The 16,519-nt window shown below is 55.9% G+C and overlaps 2 protein-coding genes across 3 annotated transcripts; one reads left to right on the top strand and one right to left on the bottom strand.

The window, feature by feature from the left end:
- The first annotated feature begins 499 nt into the window (after window positions 1–499).
- Window positions 500–3,243, top strand: Acd (ACD shelterin complex subunit and telomerase recruitment factor). Its single transcript, XM_041650357.1, has 11 exons — window positions 500–725; window positions 805–941; window positions 1,083–1,176; window positions 1,267–1,343; window positions 1,566–1,610; window positions 1,721–1,755; window positions 1,899–2,047; window positions 2,121–2,217; window positions 2,458–2,804; window positions 2,889–2,980; window positions 3,059–3,243. Exons 1-11 carry the CDS (start codon window positions 627–629, stop codon window positions 3,135–3,137), a joined length of 1,251 nt encoding a protein of 416 aa, XP_041506291.1. The 5' UTR covers window positions 500–626; the 3' UTR covers window positions 3,138–3,243.
- Window positions 3,207–15,435, bottom strand: Carmil2 (capping protein regulator and myosin 1 linker 2). 2 transcript variants are annotated; one of them, XM_041650354.1, is made up of 39 exons: window positions 15,396–15,435; window positions 15,050–15,141; window positions 14,907–14,957; window positions 14,435–14,497; window positions 14,200–14,324; window positions 14,005–14,096; window positions 13,750–13,820; window positions 13,567–13,640; window positions 13,349–13,424; window positions 13,178–13,266; window positions 12,994–13,088; window positions 12,834–12,920; window positions 12,638–12,750; window positions 12,476–12,553; window positions 12,286–12,362; window positions 12,082–12,186; window positions 11,821–11,890; window positions 11,631–11,712; window positions 11,427–11,523; window positions 11,282–11,339; window positions 10,975–11,147; window positions 10,650–10,812; window positions 10,470–10,568; window positions 8,910–9,038; window positions 8,713–8,826; window positions 8,397–8,557; window positions 8,238–8,325; window positions 7,960–8,103; window positions 7,768–7,834; window positions 7,107–7,342; window positions 6,195–6,295; window positions 5,747–6,113; window positions 5,540–5,662; window positions 4,593–4,629; window positions 4,397–4,468; window positions 4,063–4,284; window positions 3,839–3,919; window positions 3,454–3,531; window positions 3,207–3,370 (listed from the first exon to the last, which is right to left on the bottom strand). In XM_041650354.1, the coding sequence occupies exons 1-39, from the start codon at window positions 15,433–15,435 to the stop codon at window positions 3,258–3,260; spliced, it is 4,203 nt and encodes a 1,400-aa protein (XP_041506288.1). In that variant the 3' UTR covers window positions 3,207–3,257. The 2 variants fall into 2 exon arrangements, with proteins under 2 accessions (XP_041506288.1, XP_041506289.1); XM_041650355.1 differs by lacking the exon at window positions 3,839–3,919.
- Between the last annotated feature and the right edge of the window lie 1,084 nt (window positions 15,436–16,519).

Here is a 16,519-nt window from a genome sequence, read left to right as displayed (position 1 = left end):
TCGCCCCGCCCTCCCACCCGAACCATGACGTCAAGGGAGCCGCGACACAGAGAAACGCGGAGTCTGTTTCCTAGGAAACGGAGACGGCGGTAGCGAGGGCTTCCTCTGCTCTTACGTCATTACGCTGTGGTTCGAGCGTCCCTAGGAGGACTCGACCAATCCGAGGGCAGAATGAGGGAAATAGCTTGTTTGTACTGGCATTTCCACTGGCCTTACAGGACCGCGCGTTTTGCAGAGGAGACTAAGTCAACATTTTGGGAAAAACCTCTTAGGGTCACACAGCACCGAAGTGGCTCGAGCCCCATTCTCGGCTGCAACCCCTAACCTGGATCGCTTCTTTCCAGACCAGCTCTTGCTCTTTCCTTTCCGGTACGAGATAGTACTGAGGAACAGGCCATAGGCTCAGAGAGCTGCTTTGGTAAAAACAAGCAGAGAGCAGCCTGGCACAGGCAAGTCAGCCAAAGACATTACAGACCAGGAAGTACTTGCGCAGGCGCAGGAGCGCGTGTAGGCGGGGCTCCAACAAGCTCCGCCTAGCGGTCACGTGCTTCCTCTCCCGCCGAAGCCCGAGCGGCGCTCGCGGGAAGCCACTGCTCCTGGGGCTTTTCTAGGGTGCCGCCGGGCTAATGTCCGGCTGGGAGTGTCTGGTCCTGCGTCCCTGGATTCGAGAGCTGATCCTGGGCTCAGAAATATTGTCAAGTCCACGATTCGGGCAGCTACTCAAGGTGAGCAGGCCACTCAGATCCCAGAGTGAGCTGAGTGGGGGCTGAGGAAGTGAGTTGACACTAGCCATTACTGTTTTAGGTGCTCCAGGACTCGGAGACTCCGGGCCCATCTTCTGCCCCTGACACACATGACTCCGGGGCCGTGTTGCTCGTGTCAGACGGAACCCACAGTGTCCGATGCCTGGTGACGCGCAATGCCATCGACTCCTCCGGCTGGTAAGACACAGGTGCTACTTGTCTATGGAAGGTGGGAGTGCAAGGTTGAACCCGAGGCGGGCGGGTGCTGGAGAGGTGGGAAGCTCATATCCCAGGCGTGTGGGGTTGGTGCCTGGGCAGTGAGGGCTGTGCTTGTCGCAGGGTGGAGAAGGAGTTCGGATTCTGTGGGACAGAGGGCCGGATCCTGCTGTTGCTGGCCTGCGGAGTCCGCATTGAGGTTCCTCAGGACCATACGGTGAGGGTGGTAATGCTCACTTGGGCGGGTTGGTTACCGTGCCTGGCTTCTTGTGACATCTCCTGAGACACTACACCCCAACTCCTCCAGCCTGCCGAGTTCTACCTCCAGGTGGACCGCTTTAAGCTGCTGCCCGCGGAGCAGCCCCGGCTACAGGTGACTAGTTGGTAAGTGAGCCCTCCAAGAGAAGGGCATGTATCTCAGTGGCAGAGCACAGGCTTAGCATACCTGAGGGGTTCAATCCAAGTCTCCCCATATTCCTCCCCCAAAAACAAAGCGGTATGTGAAGTTTCTACGCTCTGCCTCTTTACTCTCCCTGGGCTAGGTCTTTGGGTGAAGAGACTCGGCTGTAAGTCACGCTGACTACCTACCACCCTCCTTTCTCCCAGCAACCAGGATTCGGAGGTGCAGAGAAAGCTCAGTGAATGTCTTGAGTGAGTCTGGGATTGAGCTGCCAGGCTGGGTGTGGTATGGTCCAGGGTGGCAGAGCCGGGTAGACTGGCATCAGGGTTGTTCCTGAGAAGTGTTCCCGTTGTCTCTCTAGCGACCACCTTTCAGAGTCTGCGTCTTCCAGTGCAGGTACCGGTAGGGTTTCCCGGTAACCCTCCCTCTCCCCCAGAAGCAGAGGTCTTTCTGCTGCCATCTTGTTCTCCTCAGTAAGTAATACCTTACCCATCCTTCTTGTTTCAACTCCAACCCTTTGGTCAAATCTCTGGCCCCAGGCCTAACCTTGTCTCAGCTTCTGGATGAGGTGAAGGAAGACCAGGATCACCGGGGGGCACTCGTGCGTCTAGCTGAGAGCTGCCTGACACTAGCAGGCCCCTGCCCAACCACCCCCCTTACCCACTGGACTGCCTGCTTCCAGCCCACGGTTAGTGTGGAGCTTTACTTGGGAGGTTTCGGGGTGAGGGCTAGACAGCTGCCATACTGAGGGTTCACCACAGGAAGAAGCCGTGTTCACCGTCTCTAGCTCGTTGCTGCACATCTCTGAGAAGGACGAGCAGATTCTGAGTTCTCTTGGCTCAAGTCAGAAGGCACAGGGTAAGGATAACTGGGAAGGCCAAAGTTGGGGGGTCGTCTTTGGAGCCTAGGGCCTACCACAGCACTGATGATTCTCCCCAGAATTCCAGGGACCCATCTTATTTCTTCAGCCAGTTCCGTAGGTTCAGGCCATAAGCACATAGTACTGTCAGTCAGATACTGGATGGTATAGGATACTGTGAAGTGTACTCAGCTGTCCTGAGCGGAAAGGTCTGTGCTCACACACGTCTCGCCCCCCAGCATCCCCTGCTTCGCTCAAGCACACGCCACTGGAGGAAAGCGGTACCAGTGTCAGCCTTCTGTCAGCCTTGGCTGCATCAGCCCCTGGGCAGGACGACAGCTCCCGGCCTCCACCCGCCGTTTGCTCATCTTCTCTAAGACCTCAGGCTCCCAGTTCCACACCCCACAGTTCTACACCCAGCCCCCCACTCCTGACCTGTAGCCCCAGTCTCTCACCCCCTAACCATGCCTCCAGTTCAGCCCAGGCCCATAGCCCGGTGATCAGGGAGCTCCAGTGGCCTAGCAAGAAACGGCAGCTTTTCCCAAGAACCAGAGCGAAGGAAGCCCACGAACCCTGCTCTGGCTGGGTGAGCACCGCAGCTGGAGAGGGCTAAAAGTAGGCTGGGATTGCACTAGGAGTCCTTACTGGACTCTGTCTACATCCCTTTCAGGAACCCCCAAAGAGGCATCCTGATGCTTCTGCTTTTCAGTATAAATATGAGACCCCCTCTGCCTCCCTCCGTGCGCAAGTCCAGGCTGCCAGGTGAGTGCTTGGGGCTGCCCCACTGTGCTGGTCACCAGTCTAAGATAACTCTGACCTAAGGCCATGGTTTCTTTCTAGACTCCCTCCTCAGCTTGTAGCTTGGGCCTTGAACTTGGTGATGGAGTCGGAATCAGAGCCCGAGTTAACGCAGGTTTGAGGAGTCTCCTGGACGCAGCAGAGGATGCATACACACAGGTCTACGGACAAACAGTATTCCATACCCTGTTTCATTCAAGTTTTTTAATAAAATAATTTCATGCGGCAGGAAAGGACAGGATTAGGGATTGGGGCCGCCGCCTCTTTGGTCTGTGGCTGGGGAGGGAGGGCTCCGCTCAGGGCTGGAAGGTTCTGTTGGGTATGGAGAAAGAGGCTTGGTTCCGAGGCCAGAGCCTGTGAGGGGAGATGGAGAGAGAAAGTTTTAGGTTTGTGTTGAACAATATTCCATCTTCCCAATGGCTCTTGCCCACTCTTACCTAAGCTTGGGGATGGGGGTGCCTCGAGCTTTGGCCTGCGCTTGAGGACAGGGGAGCGCTGCAGCCGAAGGGGCCGTTCTAAAAAGGATACAGAGAAACGCACTGGCTGTCCCCAACCCTTCTCCATCTTCAGTGCACGCACAAACATGCATAGCTGCTCCCATAGATTCTCCAGCCAGTGTCCTCCCACCCTCACAAGAGGCCAGTGTCCAGGAGATAGGAAGGGCTTGCACTCTTGGACTACGCTGAGCCTCTGGGCTTCCTTATTGCTCCAGCACTCCCGGCACCAGTGGTCCTGTCCAAGGACCAGAACCAAGACAGAAGTTCAGGAGCCCACCCTCCCCCATCTCCTGCACTCAAGCACAGACAGAGGTGTCCCCCTCACCCGCAGGGGTCTGGAGCTGGTCCTCATGCACAGACACTGCTCGCCGCCCTGCTGAGAGAGGCCTCGGCCTCAGCTGGCCATCTAGAGGAGGCCAAGATAACAGGGTATGATCCTGAAGGCTGCCCACACCCAGTGCTGGCCTCCCACTTTTAGTGTTCCCAGATGAGTCAGGTTCCCAGCAGACACTCCACCAGTCCCAGTCTAGGAGTGGGGCGCCCACCTACCTTCATTCCGAGGGCCCAAGCAGGGGTCCTCAGGGAGACTCAGGATGTCTGGGGAGGGGCTGGTTCTTCGGGGACTTGAACTGGGACATGGGGAGGGAGGCCCTGGACCATCCTGCTGGCCCCAACCACGGCCTCTGAGCTCCGCATTCAGCTGCTGCCCCAGTGTCTTCCAGGTGGCAGACTCAGGGCCCTGGCCTCCTGGCCCAGGTCTACATGAGGGATCTGGGTGAAGAAACAAGCGTCAGCTAACCTCGAGCCTGGTCCTGGAGATGGTTCTGATCCCTTGCCTCACAGCTCTGTGCCTCCCTCAACACACACAGTGGCCCTCACTCACCAGCCGACACAGAGTGGGTTCGGGACTTGATCGAGATGGGAGGGGTCTCTGTGGAACTGTCCATAATGTCACCTGCAAGGTAGGACTAAAGGCTTAGGTGCCAGACCTTAATGTGAAGGGGGGAAAAACAGCCTGTCCCTCCCCCAGGCCACCTCCTCCCCCTAAATATATTTCTTTGTTCCAGGGCCCTACTTACCATCTGAGCCTGCCTTCTTGATCTCACCATCTTTGCTCTGTAGGAAACAAACCAGTGGCTTTGTTGCCCTGACTCTGGCCTTATTTCTGTTCATTTACATTCTTAAAACCTAGCTACAGAATGCATACCATTGGATGGCCAGAACACGGCAAACCTAGTCCCTTACCTTACAGTCTGGGATGACAGAGGTGACACACAAAAATATGCACGTTAGTCATATTTTTCTTTGTAATTTCTTTGGTTTTGTTGTTTTTGAGATAGTCTCACTGTATAGCTTAAGCTAGTCTTCCTTGAGTCTTCCTGCCCCAGCTTCCTGAATGCTGAGATTACCACTACACCCAGCAAATAATGTGACCTCTCAATTCTGACTCTTCCCATACTTAAATGTCTCTGAATTTAGGCCAGGTCTCACTGCATATGTATTTTTCTAGAAAACTGTTAAGTGGATGGTACACAGGGGTGTGGTTCATAACCAAGACTGTTTAGAATGACATTATCAGGGTGACCATGAAAGGAGCAGGGAAGGCTCACAAGGAACTGCAGAAACAGCAGAAAAAGAACCTGAATAATGGAGTACACAACCAGACCCAGGGTGTAAACCAAAGGAGACCCCCAGGGAGGTCTCAGTGGCCAGCTCCAGGGTCCCACAGATCCTGCCACGGGGTTAGTAATCTGGATAAAGAGGAAGTCCTGGAGGACTGTTTCCAGTATAGGTAACAAGGTCAAATTTCTGTTCAGAATCTTTGGAGAAAGTTCCCTATACCCTAGGAAGTACATATCTGGGCCAGATCAGAAGCAAGAAGGATCAATGACTATTTTTAGGGGGAGAGAGTGAAAGTGACAACTGGATCACATTTGTGCCATGTGTCTTCCCCCTTGGTCACATATGTCATGCACAGATTGCCACACGCCACCTACCTCCTCAGTTCACACACACCCCAACTCACTTGCTTCCTCTTGCTTTCGGCACCCCCACTGCCCCGGCTCACACCGATTCTCTGCAGCATCACTTGTACCCGCTGCTCAAAAGATGGAGCCAGTTCTGTTTCTCCCCGTTCCAGAGGACGCCTCTGAGGACAGAGATGTTTAAGTGGAGAGAGAGTCCACTGCTTCCTATTCCTGAAGAGCCCTCAGCTCCTGACTTCAGTCTTTACCTTGTCAGGTCTGGCACCCACTGTTGCTTCCTCCTCCTCCTCAGCGGGTAGCAGTATCATAGAGTAGGCCTTGCTTTCTCGCGTGTACCGAGGCCGAGTTCTGCGAGCAGAGTCAGGGCTGCTGGTGCCCCCCTCTGCCCCTCCAGACTCCTCACCACGGCCTGGACGGACTGGTGGTCGAAGCAGGTCTCCAAGTGTGGTTTTTCTGGCACGAGCTGCTGCTCCAGGGCTGGTCTCTAGATCAGATCTTGGACCCCTTGTTGAACGAGGTTTCTTAAAGGCAAAGAGGGTACCCAGCTTCTTTCGAAGTGTACGGGGGACAGGAGTGGCACCACCCTCAGCGGCTGGATCCTCCTCTGGGGCCCAGCTGTAGGAACAACCATCAGTGAGTGAGGAAACTCAAGGATGTCCCACCCTCTTCCGCCCCCAGCAACTGACCCTCACTCACAGGCGATCCTGCTGGATCAGCCTTTTGGAGAAGAATTCCTCCACACCCTCGTCCACACGAGCAGTGAGCCCATTCCCTTCTTGAAGCAGGGCTGGGGACACCTGGGAGACATCGGGAGATTAGGAGTCAGGACTGAGAACTGGCTCTCTCCCCACCCCCACTTCTTCCCAGTGACCTGGCCTGAGTATATCCCAAAGCTATGGTGCTGTCTGTAGGGTGCTGGGGTTCTTTCCTCCCTGCTGCCACAGTACACCCGCCCAGTCCACACCCGTTCTTGTTACATAGAGGATGCTATACCCTGAACCACCTGGTTTTCACTAAGCAAACATCTACATTCCAATATGCCACCCTTTCTACTCCTAACAGTCCCGTCCGTCCGTCCCCCCCCCCCCCCCCCGCAGTACCCTAACCCTCCACCTCCACCCCACCCCACTTGGCCTAACATCCCGGCTCAGTGGCGCCGCTGCTGCGTCAGACCCTCAGGGGGCCTCAGGCCGGCTCCTCCTCTCCTGCCAGTGCCCACTGCCCCTGCCAGTACCCAGCCCACACACACATATCCACCCGCTGGTGCACAGCTGATGCAGGAGTGTCCCGCGGACCCGGCTGCCCAGTATTTTTCAGTAACCCCAGGATAGGGAGGGCAAGGCGGACATCCGCTCTCACACGTCCACGCATGCAGCAGACCACTCCAAGGCGGGAGCCTACCATCTAGGCGCTCCTCACAGGAAACCCGCACACCAGTGCTCCGTTATGGGCACGGCCTGAGGTTGAGGATGGCCAGGGAGATGATAGGGCACAATCGGGTGGCCTTGGGCCTCCACAACCCATCTCCCTGTCTTCTATAGCAAGTGAGCAGCGAATGGACCACCCATGACCCTTAAGCCGGGCGAGGGGGGAAGGGAAGCACTTTACCTGGGGGCCCCCCGGCGGTGGGCGGTGGTGGTGCTGGCGACGTGGCCGCGGCCGGGCCCGGGTCGGGTGGCGTAGGGGTTGCCCGGCGGGTGGCAGGTCCATGCGAGGCAGCGGGCCGGCGGGTGGCCCCGGGGCGGCGGGGCTTGGAGAGCCGCGTGCGGACGGCCCAGCCTGCGGCTCCGCATCTTCCCCCGGAGCTGCCAGCTCGGGGTACCGCTCTGCTTCCTCAGCAGCACCTGAGGCGAAAGCACCAGAAGAGCACAGAGCGTCGAACCCGAGGAGGTGGCGGAGGCGCTAGGGCGGGCGGCGGGGGACCCGCCCAGGGCGCGGGGAGGGGCCCGGCTACGCCGCCCTCCCCTCCCCCACTCGCCGCTGTCCGTGGTGCTGAGCGCGGCCCCGAGTGCGCGCGGCTCCGAGCTACCGCCAAGCATGCGCGTCCTGGGGTTAGGGAAAGGGGCGGGGGAGGCTGGGAAGAAGGTATTCTAGTCTTATTCAGTTCAGGTCTCACAGGGTTCTAAGAAGAGCTGACTGACTTTCTGGAATGGCTCAGGGAGGGGTTAGGGTAAACCTGGGACAGGGCTGAACAAGTGAGTAAGTGCCCAGATTTAACAGAGCTTCAGTCCACTTGGGTAAACTCTCTTCTCTCCAGGGCCTGACTTACCATGAAGGGAGGGGACCAGGTGAAAACAATAGCTGGGCTCAAGCCATTTCCATGAAGAACCACTGTCCTGGTGGGATGGGTATAACCTCAGTCTAGGGTTGGAGTGGGGCATCACCCAAAACTGCTACTCACCTTCCACATCCCAGAGCAAGAATGAAAGATCTGGAGTTCTAGGCATGGAATTCCTGAGACACTCACCTCTCTCTCCTCTTCCTTCTCCATGGGAAAGAAAAGATCTTCCAGTCCTTCAGGCTCAAGGGCGTTGAGTTCATCTCCACCCAGTGATGGGACAGTAGGGTCCACTGTGGCTGGCGCCTGTTGAGCTAGACTCTCCATCTGCAGTACCAAACCACCCAAGGAGAGGCAGGGCTAAGATAACCCTAAAGTAGTTATGATCCCACAAGTCCTTACAGGGCCCCTTGTCAGGGTTAAACAGGTTACTGTGAAATACAGGGAAAGCTTCCCCTCACCAGTCGATCGCGGGCTGCATGAAGACTTTCAAGAGCCTGAGCCACAATGCTCTCTGCTAGGGTCCCTGTGATTGACAGGCGCATGTCCCTGCGGGCAGGAGAGGGTGAGGATCAGTGTGCTAGCTCTGCCCAGCTTTGCCCATCCCAGAGCATGCTTACCTCAGCCTAGTAAAGGCATCTTGCAGCAGATGTTCTGGAAGCAGTTCTGGAAGGCTTCTGGAGCCCACCAGAACTCCCTCTAGCTGCTCCTTCCAGCTAGGTCTCTGCAGTATCTGTGGGCAAAGGCTCCTTGTGGTATCCAGTGTGGTCTGAGTGAAGTCCTGGGCAAAGGTTATAAGATGGTAACAATATGGCTAGAGCCTAAGCCGCTTGGCTTATTAAATCACTGCTGACGGAGGGCATAGCACAGACAAGCCTATGAACTGAGGGTCAAGCCTGCAGAGGAGGTGAGGCTAGGGCAGGAATGGCACCTTACCTGGATGTCCTGGCGACAGATCTCGCCCACCTGACCCAAGAGGCCCTCCAGCTTCTGCTGCAGCTGCCAGTGATGGCTTGGAGAACTCCCAGCCTCATACAGAATGGGAAGGATCTGAGGGCCAAGGCACAAAGAGTTCCAAGATGACACTCGGTTAAGTGCAGAAAGGTCCTCACAGTGGGGGAGGGCGTGCTCACACTGAGAGAGAAGTTGGCGTTCTGGATGGCATCCTCAGCCTGGTGCACAGCAACCTCACCCTGGGGCCCAGCCCCACAGCCCAGCAGCTCCACGTGTTCCTGCACTGACTGGCACAGCTCATTCACTTCCTGAGGGAAATCACAGGTTAGTCCCTCCCTTGTCTCTCATGAGTCTCCGCGATCTTGTCTGCCTCCCTTCCTGGGTTCTGACAGGGCAGGTGAAACCCTGAAGACAAACTACGAAGCAAGGTGCCTGGGAAACCCTATCTGCTCAAGGTAGGCTCGCAGGGTCTTTCCCTTCTGGTTGTTTTAGGGACCACAAACCTGCTACAGGCCTAGAACAAGAATAAAGAAGCTTTGGTCACTGTTTAAAAATCTTCTCAACTATTCTCATCAAGGATAGGTAGGGGTGTGTGTGTGTGAGAGAGAGAGAGAGAGAGAGAGAGAGAGAGAGAGAGAGAGAGACAGAGACAGAGACAGAGAGACTGAGGAAGCAAAAACTGGCTGATCTGAGCCAGGCAGTGGTGGTGCACATCTTTAATCCCAGCATTTGGGAGGCAGAGGTAGGCAGATCTCCGTGAATTTGAGGCCAGCCTGGTCTACAGAGCTAGTTCCAGGACAGGCTCCAAAGCTACAGAGAAACCCTGTCTCAAAATATTAAAAAAAAAAAAAGGAGGGACCTTAGAATGACATTTAGTTATATAGACACCAAAGAAATCAGAGCCTATGGTAGAGAGTAGGGTCATGGGTGATAATAAGACCATTTGAGAGCCTGTGAGATGGCCCAGGAGTAACCGTGCTTGCCACTGAGCCTGATGGCATGAGTCCATCCCTGGTACCCACTCTGCAGAAGGAGAGAACTGGCTCTTGCCGGTTATCCTTTGACTTCCACAAGTACCTGCAAGCATGGGCATGTGGGTGTATGCATGCGCACACATAATAATATGCAATCAATAAATAAATGCAATAATTAAAAAAAGCAGGGCTGGAGAGATGGCTCAGTGGTTAAGAGCACTGACCGCTCTTCCAGAGGACCTGGGTTCAATTCCCAGCACCCACATGGCAGCTCACAACTGTCTGAAGATCCAGTTGCAGGGCATCTGACACCTTCACACCAATGCACATAAAATAAAAAGTTAAATAAACCATAAAAATATTTTTTAAAAAATCACTTGACAGCATGTAGTGCATAAAGCCCACCCGTCAGGGCGTCTGGATCAAGGTAACCGCACTTCAGAGCTTAGATGAGAATTGCAGCTTGGGAATGCCGAAGTAGGAACAACTCAAAAAGACAGGTTAGGGGGAAATTCATGTACACAGAGATGAGAGGAGAGGGAAGAGCCGCCCTTGAATGGGAAGTCAGACACGACTACAAGGGAGAGAGCTTATTTACATGCTTAAAATAAGGCAGCCAAGCATCACACGGGGAGTTACTTCGGGAATGGCGACTGAGGAGAGAAAATTGTCGGGGCCACGGAACTCAGGCCAGCTGACCCGAGAAAGTCACACTCTCAGACTCAGGGGCCCAGGCACTCGAGATTCGGGGAAGGAACACCCGACCTGCTCGGAGTGGTCTGGAATCAGACCCACAGGCTGAAGGCAGGGCTTGAGATCAGAAGCAGGGTCTGCCCGGCTGTTCCTCAAGAGACAGGCTTGGATCTGCAGTCAAGGGAGAGCGAGAAGAGTCAGGGGGTGGAGTAACGGGGAGTAACGGGGAGAAGAACCGGAAGGGACCCCCACCTGATGGACTGCTCGAGCTGTTAGTTCTGGGCGGCTGCGCTGGGCCTGCGCTATGTCATTCAGTGGCAGAGGCATGGACTTCAGGCTGTGGTTCTCCTCCAGGGCTTGGGCCACATCCAGCAGGCCCAGAGCAGATGTGTTGTTTCGGTCCCAGATCACAGACCTGGGCCCCACCATGCTTCAGCTGGGTCAGGGTCCCACCCAACCCCCTGGCCTTATCCATTCATCTACCTCATCAGCCTGTACCCCTTAGCCTCCCACACCCCTTTAATATATCTCCCTTTCTTCTCTTGTTGGTCCCAGCCCTCATAATGGCCATGCCTACCGTAGCCTGGTGTTGACTCGTAGCGCCTTGGCGAGCATCTTGGCGCCAGCATCCCCAACAGCATTGCCACTGATATCCAGTGCTGTCAGTTTTGGATTGGTGCTCAAGGCCCGAAGCAGGACGCTGGCACCCTGCTTCAGCCGGGACTCAGCCACTGACAGAGACTGCAAAGGCTGGGGTTAAAAGAAAAGCATTCATGGATGGTTAGAATCAGATTCAGCAAAGAGGCTTTGAAGAAAGAAGCAAAAGGGAGAAGCTTTACAAGAGGCTAATTGCTTGAGGAGCCCCCAGGGTTCCGTGCACTCACACAGTCGTCGTCCTGCATGAGCTGGACGATCCGGTGCAGGACATCGTCCAGGGTCTCCCTGTAGCCAGGGGGCACTGTTAGGTTAGGGGACTGCCTGAGTGGTGGAGTCCTATCTGAGAGGCAAAGGCATGGGCTTGGGGCTCACTTGCACCGAACGTTGAAGTTTCTTCCAAGAGCCACGTGTTTCAGAGACCGGCTCCTCCCGATGGCAAGTACCAGCGTCACCATGTCGGAGCCAAAGCCTGGGAGTAAGTAGGGTGAGGCACAAGTCGATGCCGCCAGGGCAGGGTCCCCACCCTGGGAATGGGGTAAATAATGGGAGTGTGGATGGGTTCCCTGGTGGCCTCACCATTGTCTGACAGATCCAGGGAGCTCAAGGCACCTGCGTCACAGACTAAGTCTTGTATCACCTGGGCACCCGCAGAGCGCAGCTGGAGGTGGAGATAGGCCACACTCAGGATATTTATGCCTGAGTGGGGAAGCTCCCACTCCCAATGTGTGGTCGTGCTCCTGGCTCACAACCTGGACCAGGTGCCTACCTCACAAGCGCTGAGGTCCAGGTGCAGGTCATGGATCTGCGTATTGAGCGCAAGACCATCTAGAAGGGCCCTGTGGGAGATGTCAATGTCGTACAGGTGACAAGATCCGGGAAAGTGGGGCTCAGGGTGCAAACAAAAAGCCTGAGCCAGACAGGTTGCGGTTACGGAAGATTGTGGGGGGGACAGAGGGGATAGCGAAGATCTGCTCAAGGTAGTGAGTGAAGGCATGGGGGCGTGGCCACAGGTGGCACGCACACAGACCTGAGCGCTTCAGGTGGCAGCTTGCAGCCGGCTAGGCCCAGGTGCTGCAGCATCCTGGCACTGCTGAGGAAGCGCTGCAGCGCGGCGGGGGCTGCTCGGCACTTCCTGCGTTGGAGGTCGGGAGGAAAGAAGAAGTGGGATTCAGGCCCCTGGAGCTGATTTCCCGAACCCTCTGCCTCCCCGGGTCTGCGTGGTGCCCCTTACGCGCGCGAGAAGATATTCCTAGAAGCTTCAAGGTGGGTGAGACTGGAGCAGCAACCACCGGATAAGGCGGAAAAGAGCTGGGAGGGAAGTCAGGGTAGGTGATAACCTTCCATTAGACCTGGTCTTCTCTACCATGCCCTGCTCTCCCGCTCCCGAGCCCCACCAAATACCCCCATGACCACACTCTCACCGTCCCTAGAGCGGTGTCAGTGCCTGCCAGATTCAGAAACACTAGAACGTTAGGACGGCTCAGGAAAGTGTACAGGCCCTGTGGAGGAAGTGAAAGAGGGAGACAGGGATCGCCTAAGGATTCCGGGTATCCCAATTTCTGACTTTAAAAACTGCCACTCACCCCACTGTCCTGGGAGGCTCCCAGTGCCCCAGGGTTCCCAGAAAGATCCAGGTGGGTCAGGGTAGAGTCAAATGCGGCATTGGCTGCTAGTGCCCTGCCTAGAGCCCTCATTCCTGGAGAGGGAGGAAGGAGCGGCTCAGAATCAGACAAACGCGGCTCAGCAGATCCCCTCCCAACCCGCATCAGTCCCACCCACCTCGAGGTGTCAGCCCTGTCTGGGCTAGGCTGAGTCTCCTCAGGGCTCCTGGACAGTGCTCTAGGTGTCTGCCAAGTGCAGCCATACCTGTGGAGAGAGCAGCTGTGTAAGCCCCTCCTCTCCCAGCTGTGTGCCTTGGCTCTCCCTGGTTCTGCCATACCTCTGTCATCCAGCAAGTTCCCAGACAGGCTGAGCTCCCGAAGTCCAGAATTTGAATGGCCTGCCAGCGCCTGGGCCAGTCGTCGAACAAAGTCTCTGGGGATGGAGACCCTGGTGTAAGACTGACTGTGGATCATGCCACAGACCTCTGGTTCCCAACCCCAAGACCCGCTCAGATCTCTCACCCTCTTAGGCCACAGGTCTCCAGAACCAGCTCCTCCAAATGCCAAGACTGGCTCATCATGTGTAGAATCTGTTCTGAGACCTCCAAGCTCTGAGACCACAGGGTCATAGCTCATTAGGGCTGAACTTTGACCCTTACACCCTTGGCTTTCCCTGGCGTGTACCCTCCTCACCAGCTTCATGTCCACGCAGGAGAGGCGCCGGAACCACAGGTTGTAAGATAAGGCTGCTACACTCAAGGCCAGGTCTCTGGTGTGAGGAAGAGGAGGTGCGGAGCTCAGGGCCTTCGAGATACTAGGCTCAGCTAGCATCCCCCCCTTCCCCCCAGAGGCTGAAGTCTAGGAATATGGGTCCTGGAGTCCTTTCCTCCCAATCCTGGCAGGCCTCATACCTGCTGCCAAGGTGGGCAAAGTCTCCAAGGCAGAAATGGCGGCAGCCTTGACGATGGTAGATAGTGTCCACATCCTGAAAGTGTGGAAAAGTACCCACAGCTGGCTTGGGACCAAAAAGGGTGGAGGGGTCCACCACACATGGGAGACCTCTCCGGAGCTCCCAGAAAGGGCCCGACTCTCACCCACTGAATCTCCTCTCGGAAAGGGAAGCCATTGTAGTCACACAGGGCTTCATACGTCTCCAAGAAGCCACCTAAGGAGGTACCAGGGGTACGATGGAGGGAGAGACGAGTCAGAGACGGGAGGATCAGCCCCAGACTCGATGGGGGCAGTGACAAAGGTGGCCCTGTTCTCTTCGGGGAGCCTCCAAAACTAAGGGTCTAAGGTTGCACGGAGGCAAACTGGAAGGTTTTATGGGGCTCTCATTTGGTCCTCACCACACGGGCTGCTGGGTGCTGTGGACTCTAAGGGCCGGTTTCTCTCCAACCGAGCTAGCAGGGATGAGGGTGTGGGCTTCCGGAATAGCTTCCTAGGGAGGGGATAAAAGAAGAGCAAGGGGCATCTTTCTAGCCTTTGAGGTTGGAAGGCAGTTCACTAAGGCCCTCCAGCCCCTTGGATTTTCCAGGCCTCACCCAAGGGTTGAGCGAGGGAAGACCTTTTTAATGGCGGCAACCACGTGCTGGGCCAGCTGTTCTAGGGCAGCCACACCAGGAAACTCCAGGACCAGTTCAGGCAGGGACTCCAGCTCAAAGGTGACCTGGGGGAGGTGAGACTGTCGGGCTTTCTGGATCCATGTGTTTGGAAACTGGCAGTCATTCAGAGCTTCCCGTGCAGGGGTAAATGATGGAGCAGGTGTAGCTCTCTCACCTGAGGGGGCGTTTCCTGCAGCGTCATGGCCTGGACCTCCACATAGCTGAATGTGCAGTCCACCTGGAAAGCACATGCATTAAATGCAGCTAACTAACTGAGGCCAATCTCTGGACCCTAGGGTTTGTTTTGTTTTGTTTTTAAATCTGAAAAATTTCCTATTTTGCCTGCATGTTTGTCTGTGCGCTGCTTGTGCGCCCAGTGCCTGAAGGCTCTAAAAGGGTGCAGTGGGCCTTCCGACTAGAGTCCCAGCCAGCTGTGAGACGCCTGGTGGTGCCGTGATTTGAACCCACGTCTTCTCTCTCCGGTCCACGGTTTTGTGGAGTCTAGTCCAGACCTAGACCTGCCCAGACTCCCCCCCTATCAGCCCAGTGCTGTTGGAAAGCAAAAGCCAGCACAGGCAAACAGGGCAACTCTGCAAAGCAGTTCCTCGCTGCCAGGGACAGGAGTGATGGCCAGGCCTGGGACTCACCCTCAGTGGGAGGCAGCTATGCAGCAGATAAGCCCTCCATCGAAGCAGTGCCTGGGGGAGACAAAATACCGATATTCTAGGGAAATCAAGTTTCTTTGTGCCGGGCCTGGCCACCGTCTGAACTCCAATCCTGGCCACCATACCAGGATATGACTCTGCTCAGCACCCTCCTGGGGAAGCCAGGTTTTCAACAGCAGCTCCACCTCCTTGGGCCACAGGAACCTGGTGATCTCACCTGTGGAAAGAATCTACTGGGTCACTTTGTCCTCCCATCAGGGCCACTCTGTGCCCAAGGGCTGTGCTAGGCTGGGTGCCCGGCTGTTCATCTATGGATCAGCTAGGAAGCAGTGGAGTGGGTCTTTAGGCGCTGGCCCACCAGAACAGAACCTCTGGTCAAGTTCCTTGAGGCGCTGAGCGGAGGTCTGGTTTGAGGTCAGGCCACCTGTTCGCCGCCAGGTGGGCTCCCAGGAAGGGGCAGGCAGGGCTTACCTCGCAGTTCACAGGATATGTCGTCTGGGGTCTGAGCCATAGGGCCGGGGCGGCCCAATGAGCTCTGGCGGGAAAAAGCAGCCAGCGGGAGCGTACACAGGAAGCCTGGGGCCCCGGGCAGCACTGCAGCCACCTGCTCCTCCTGCAGCGGAAGGTACGCGCCGCTTCCTGCCAAGCCGCCCCCGACCCGGCCCCTCCCAGCCCGGGCTTCGCTGGCTGGGTTCGCCTAGGTTAGAGGTTATGGGAGGGAGGCTCGGTTGGAAGTTATAGGAGGGAGGTCGAATCCTGGCTGCTGCTGTCGCTCAGGGACTTTTCCGTTCGGGTATTCGTGGGTTGGTGAATGGTGAAGGTCTTGCCTGTTTCTTGCGGACCCCTGTGCCCTACTTTCACCCCGCCCCGTAGTCCTTGATCCGAACACCAGGGGGCACCACCCTCCAGGGGATTCCATAGGCCCAACTTGGTCTGTCCCAAGGCAGAGGTTGGGGAGGAGCAGTAGGCACTCAAAACAAGCCAGAAAAAGGCTGTCTCTTCAGCAAGGTGCAACCAATTACCCAACCCCCAAAGTTCTGCCCTGCTCAGATACAAATTCAAAAACCTGGCACCTATTTGTAATCCTAGCACTGTGAAAACTCAAGCAGGAGGGAAACGGCCCGGGCTGCATTTCAAGATGCCCGGGCTTTATAAAGACAAAAACGCCAGACGCTTTTGTGTTTCTCTGTAGCTTTGGAGCCTGTCCTGGCACTCGCTCTGTAGACCAGGCTGGCCTCGAACTCACAGAGATCTGATGGAGGAGGGTCGTTTGTCTATCTGTTGCTTTCATTGGTTAATTAATAAGGAAAACTGCTTGGCCTGATAGGGCAGAATTTAGATAGGTGGAGTAGACCGAACAGAATGCTGGGAAGAAGGGAAGTGGGGCAGAAGCTATAGCTCTCCTCTCCAAGATGGATGCAGGTTAAGATCCTTCCTGGTAAGCCAGCACCTTGTGGTGCTACACAGATGATTAGAAATGGGTTAATCAAGATTAGCCAGTAAGAGGCTAGAGCTAATGGGCCAAGCAGTGTTTAAAAGAATACAGTTTCTGTGTTATTATTTTGAGTTAAGCTAGCCGGTGGCCGGGAGCTGGG

Source organism: Microtus oregoni, unplaced genomic scaffold, assembly GCF_018167655.1.
Source record: "Microtus oregoni isolate MIOR12 unplaced genomic scaffold, Mior012 000004F_ref0000308, whole genome shotgun sequence".
NCBI lineage: Eukaryota > Metazoa > Chordata > Mammalia > Rodentia > Cricetidae > Microtus > Microtus oregoni.
This window is presented reverse-complemented; position numbering and strand designations above follow the sequence as displayed.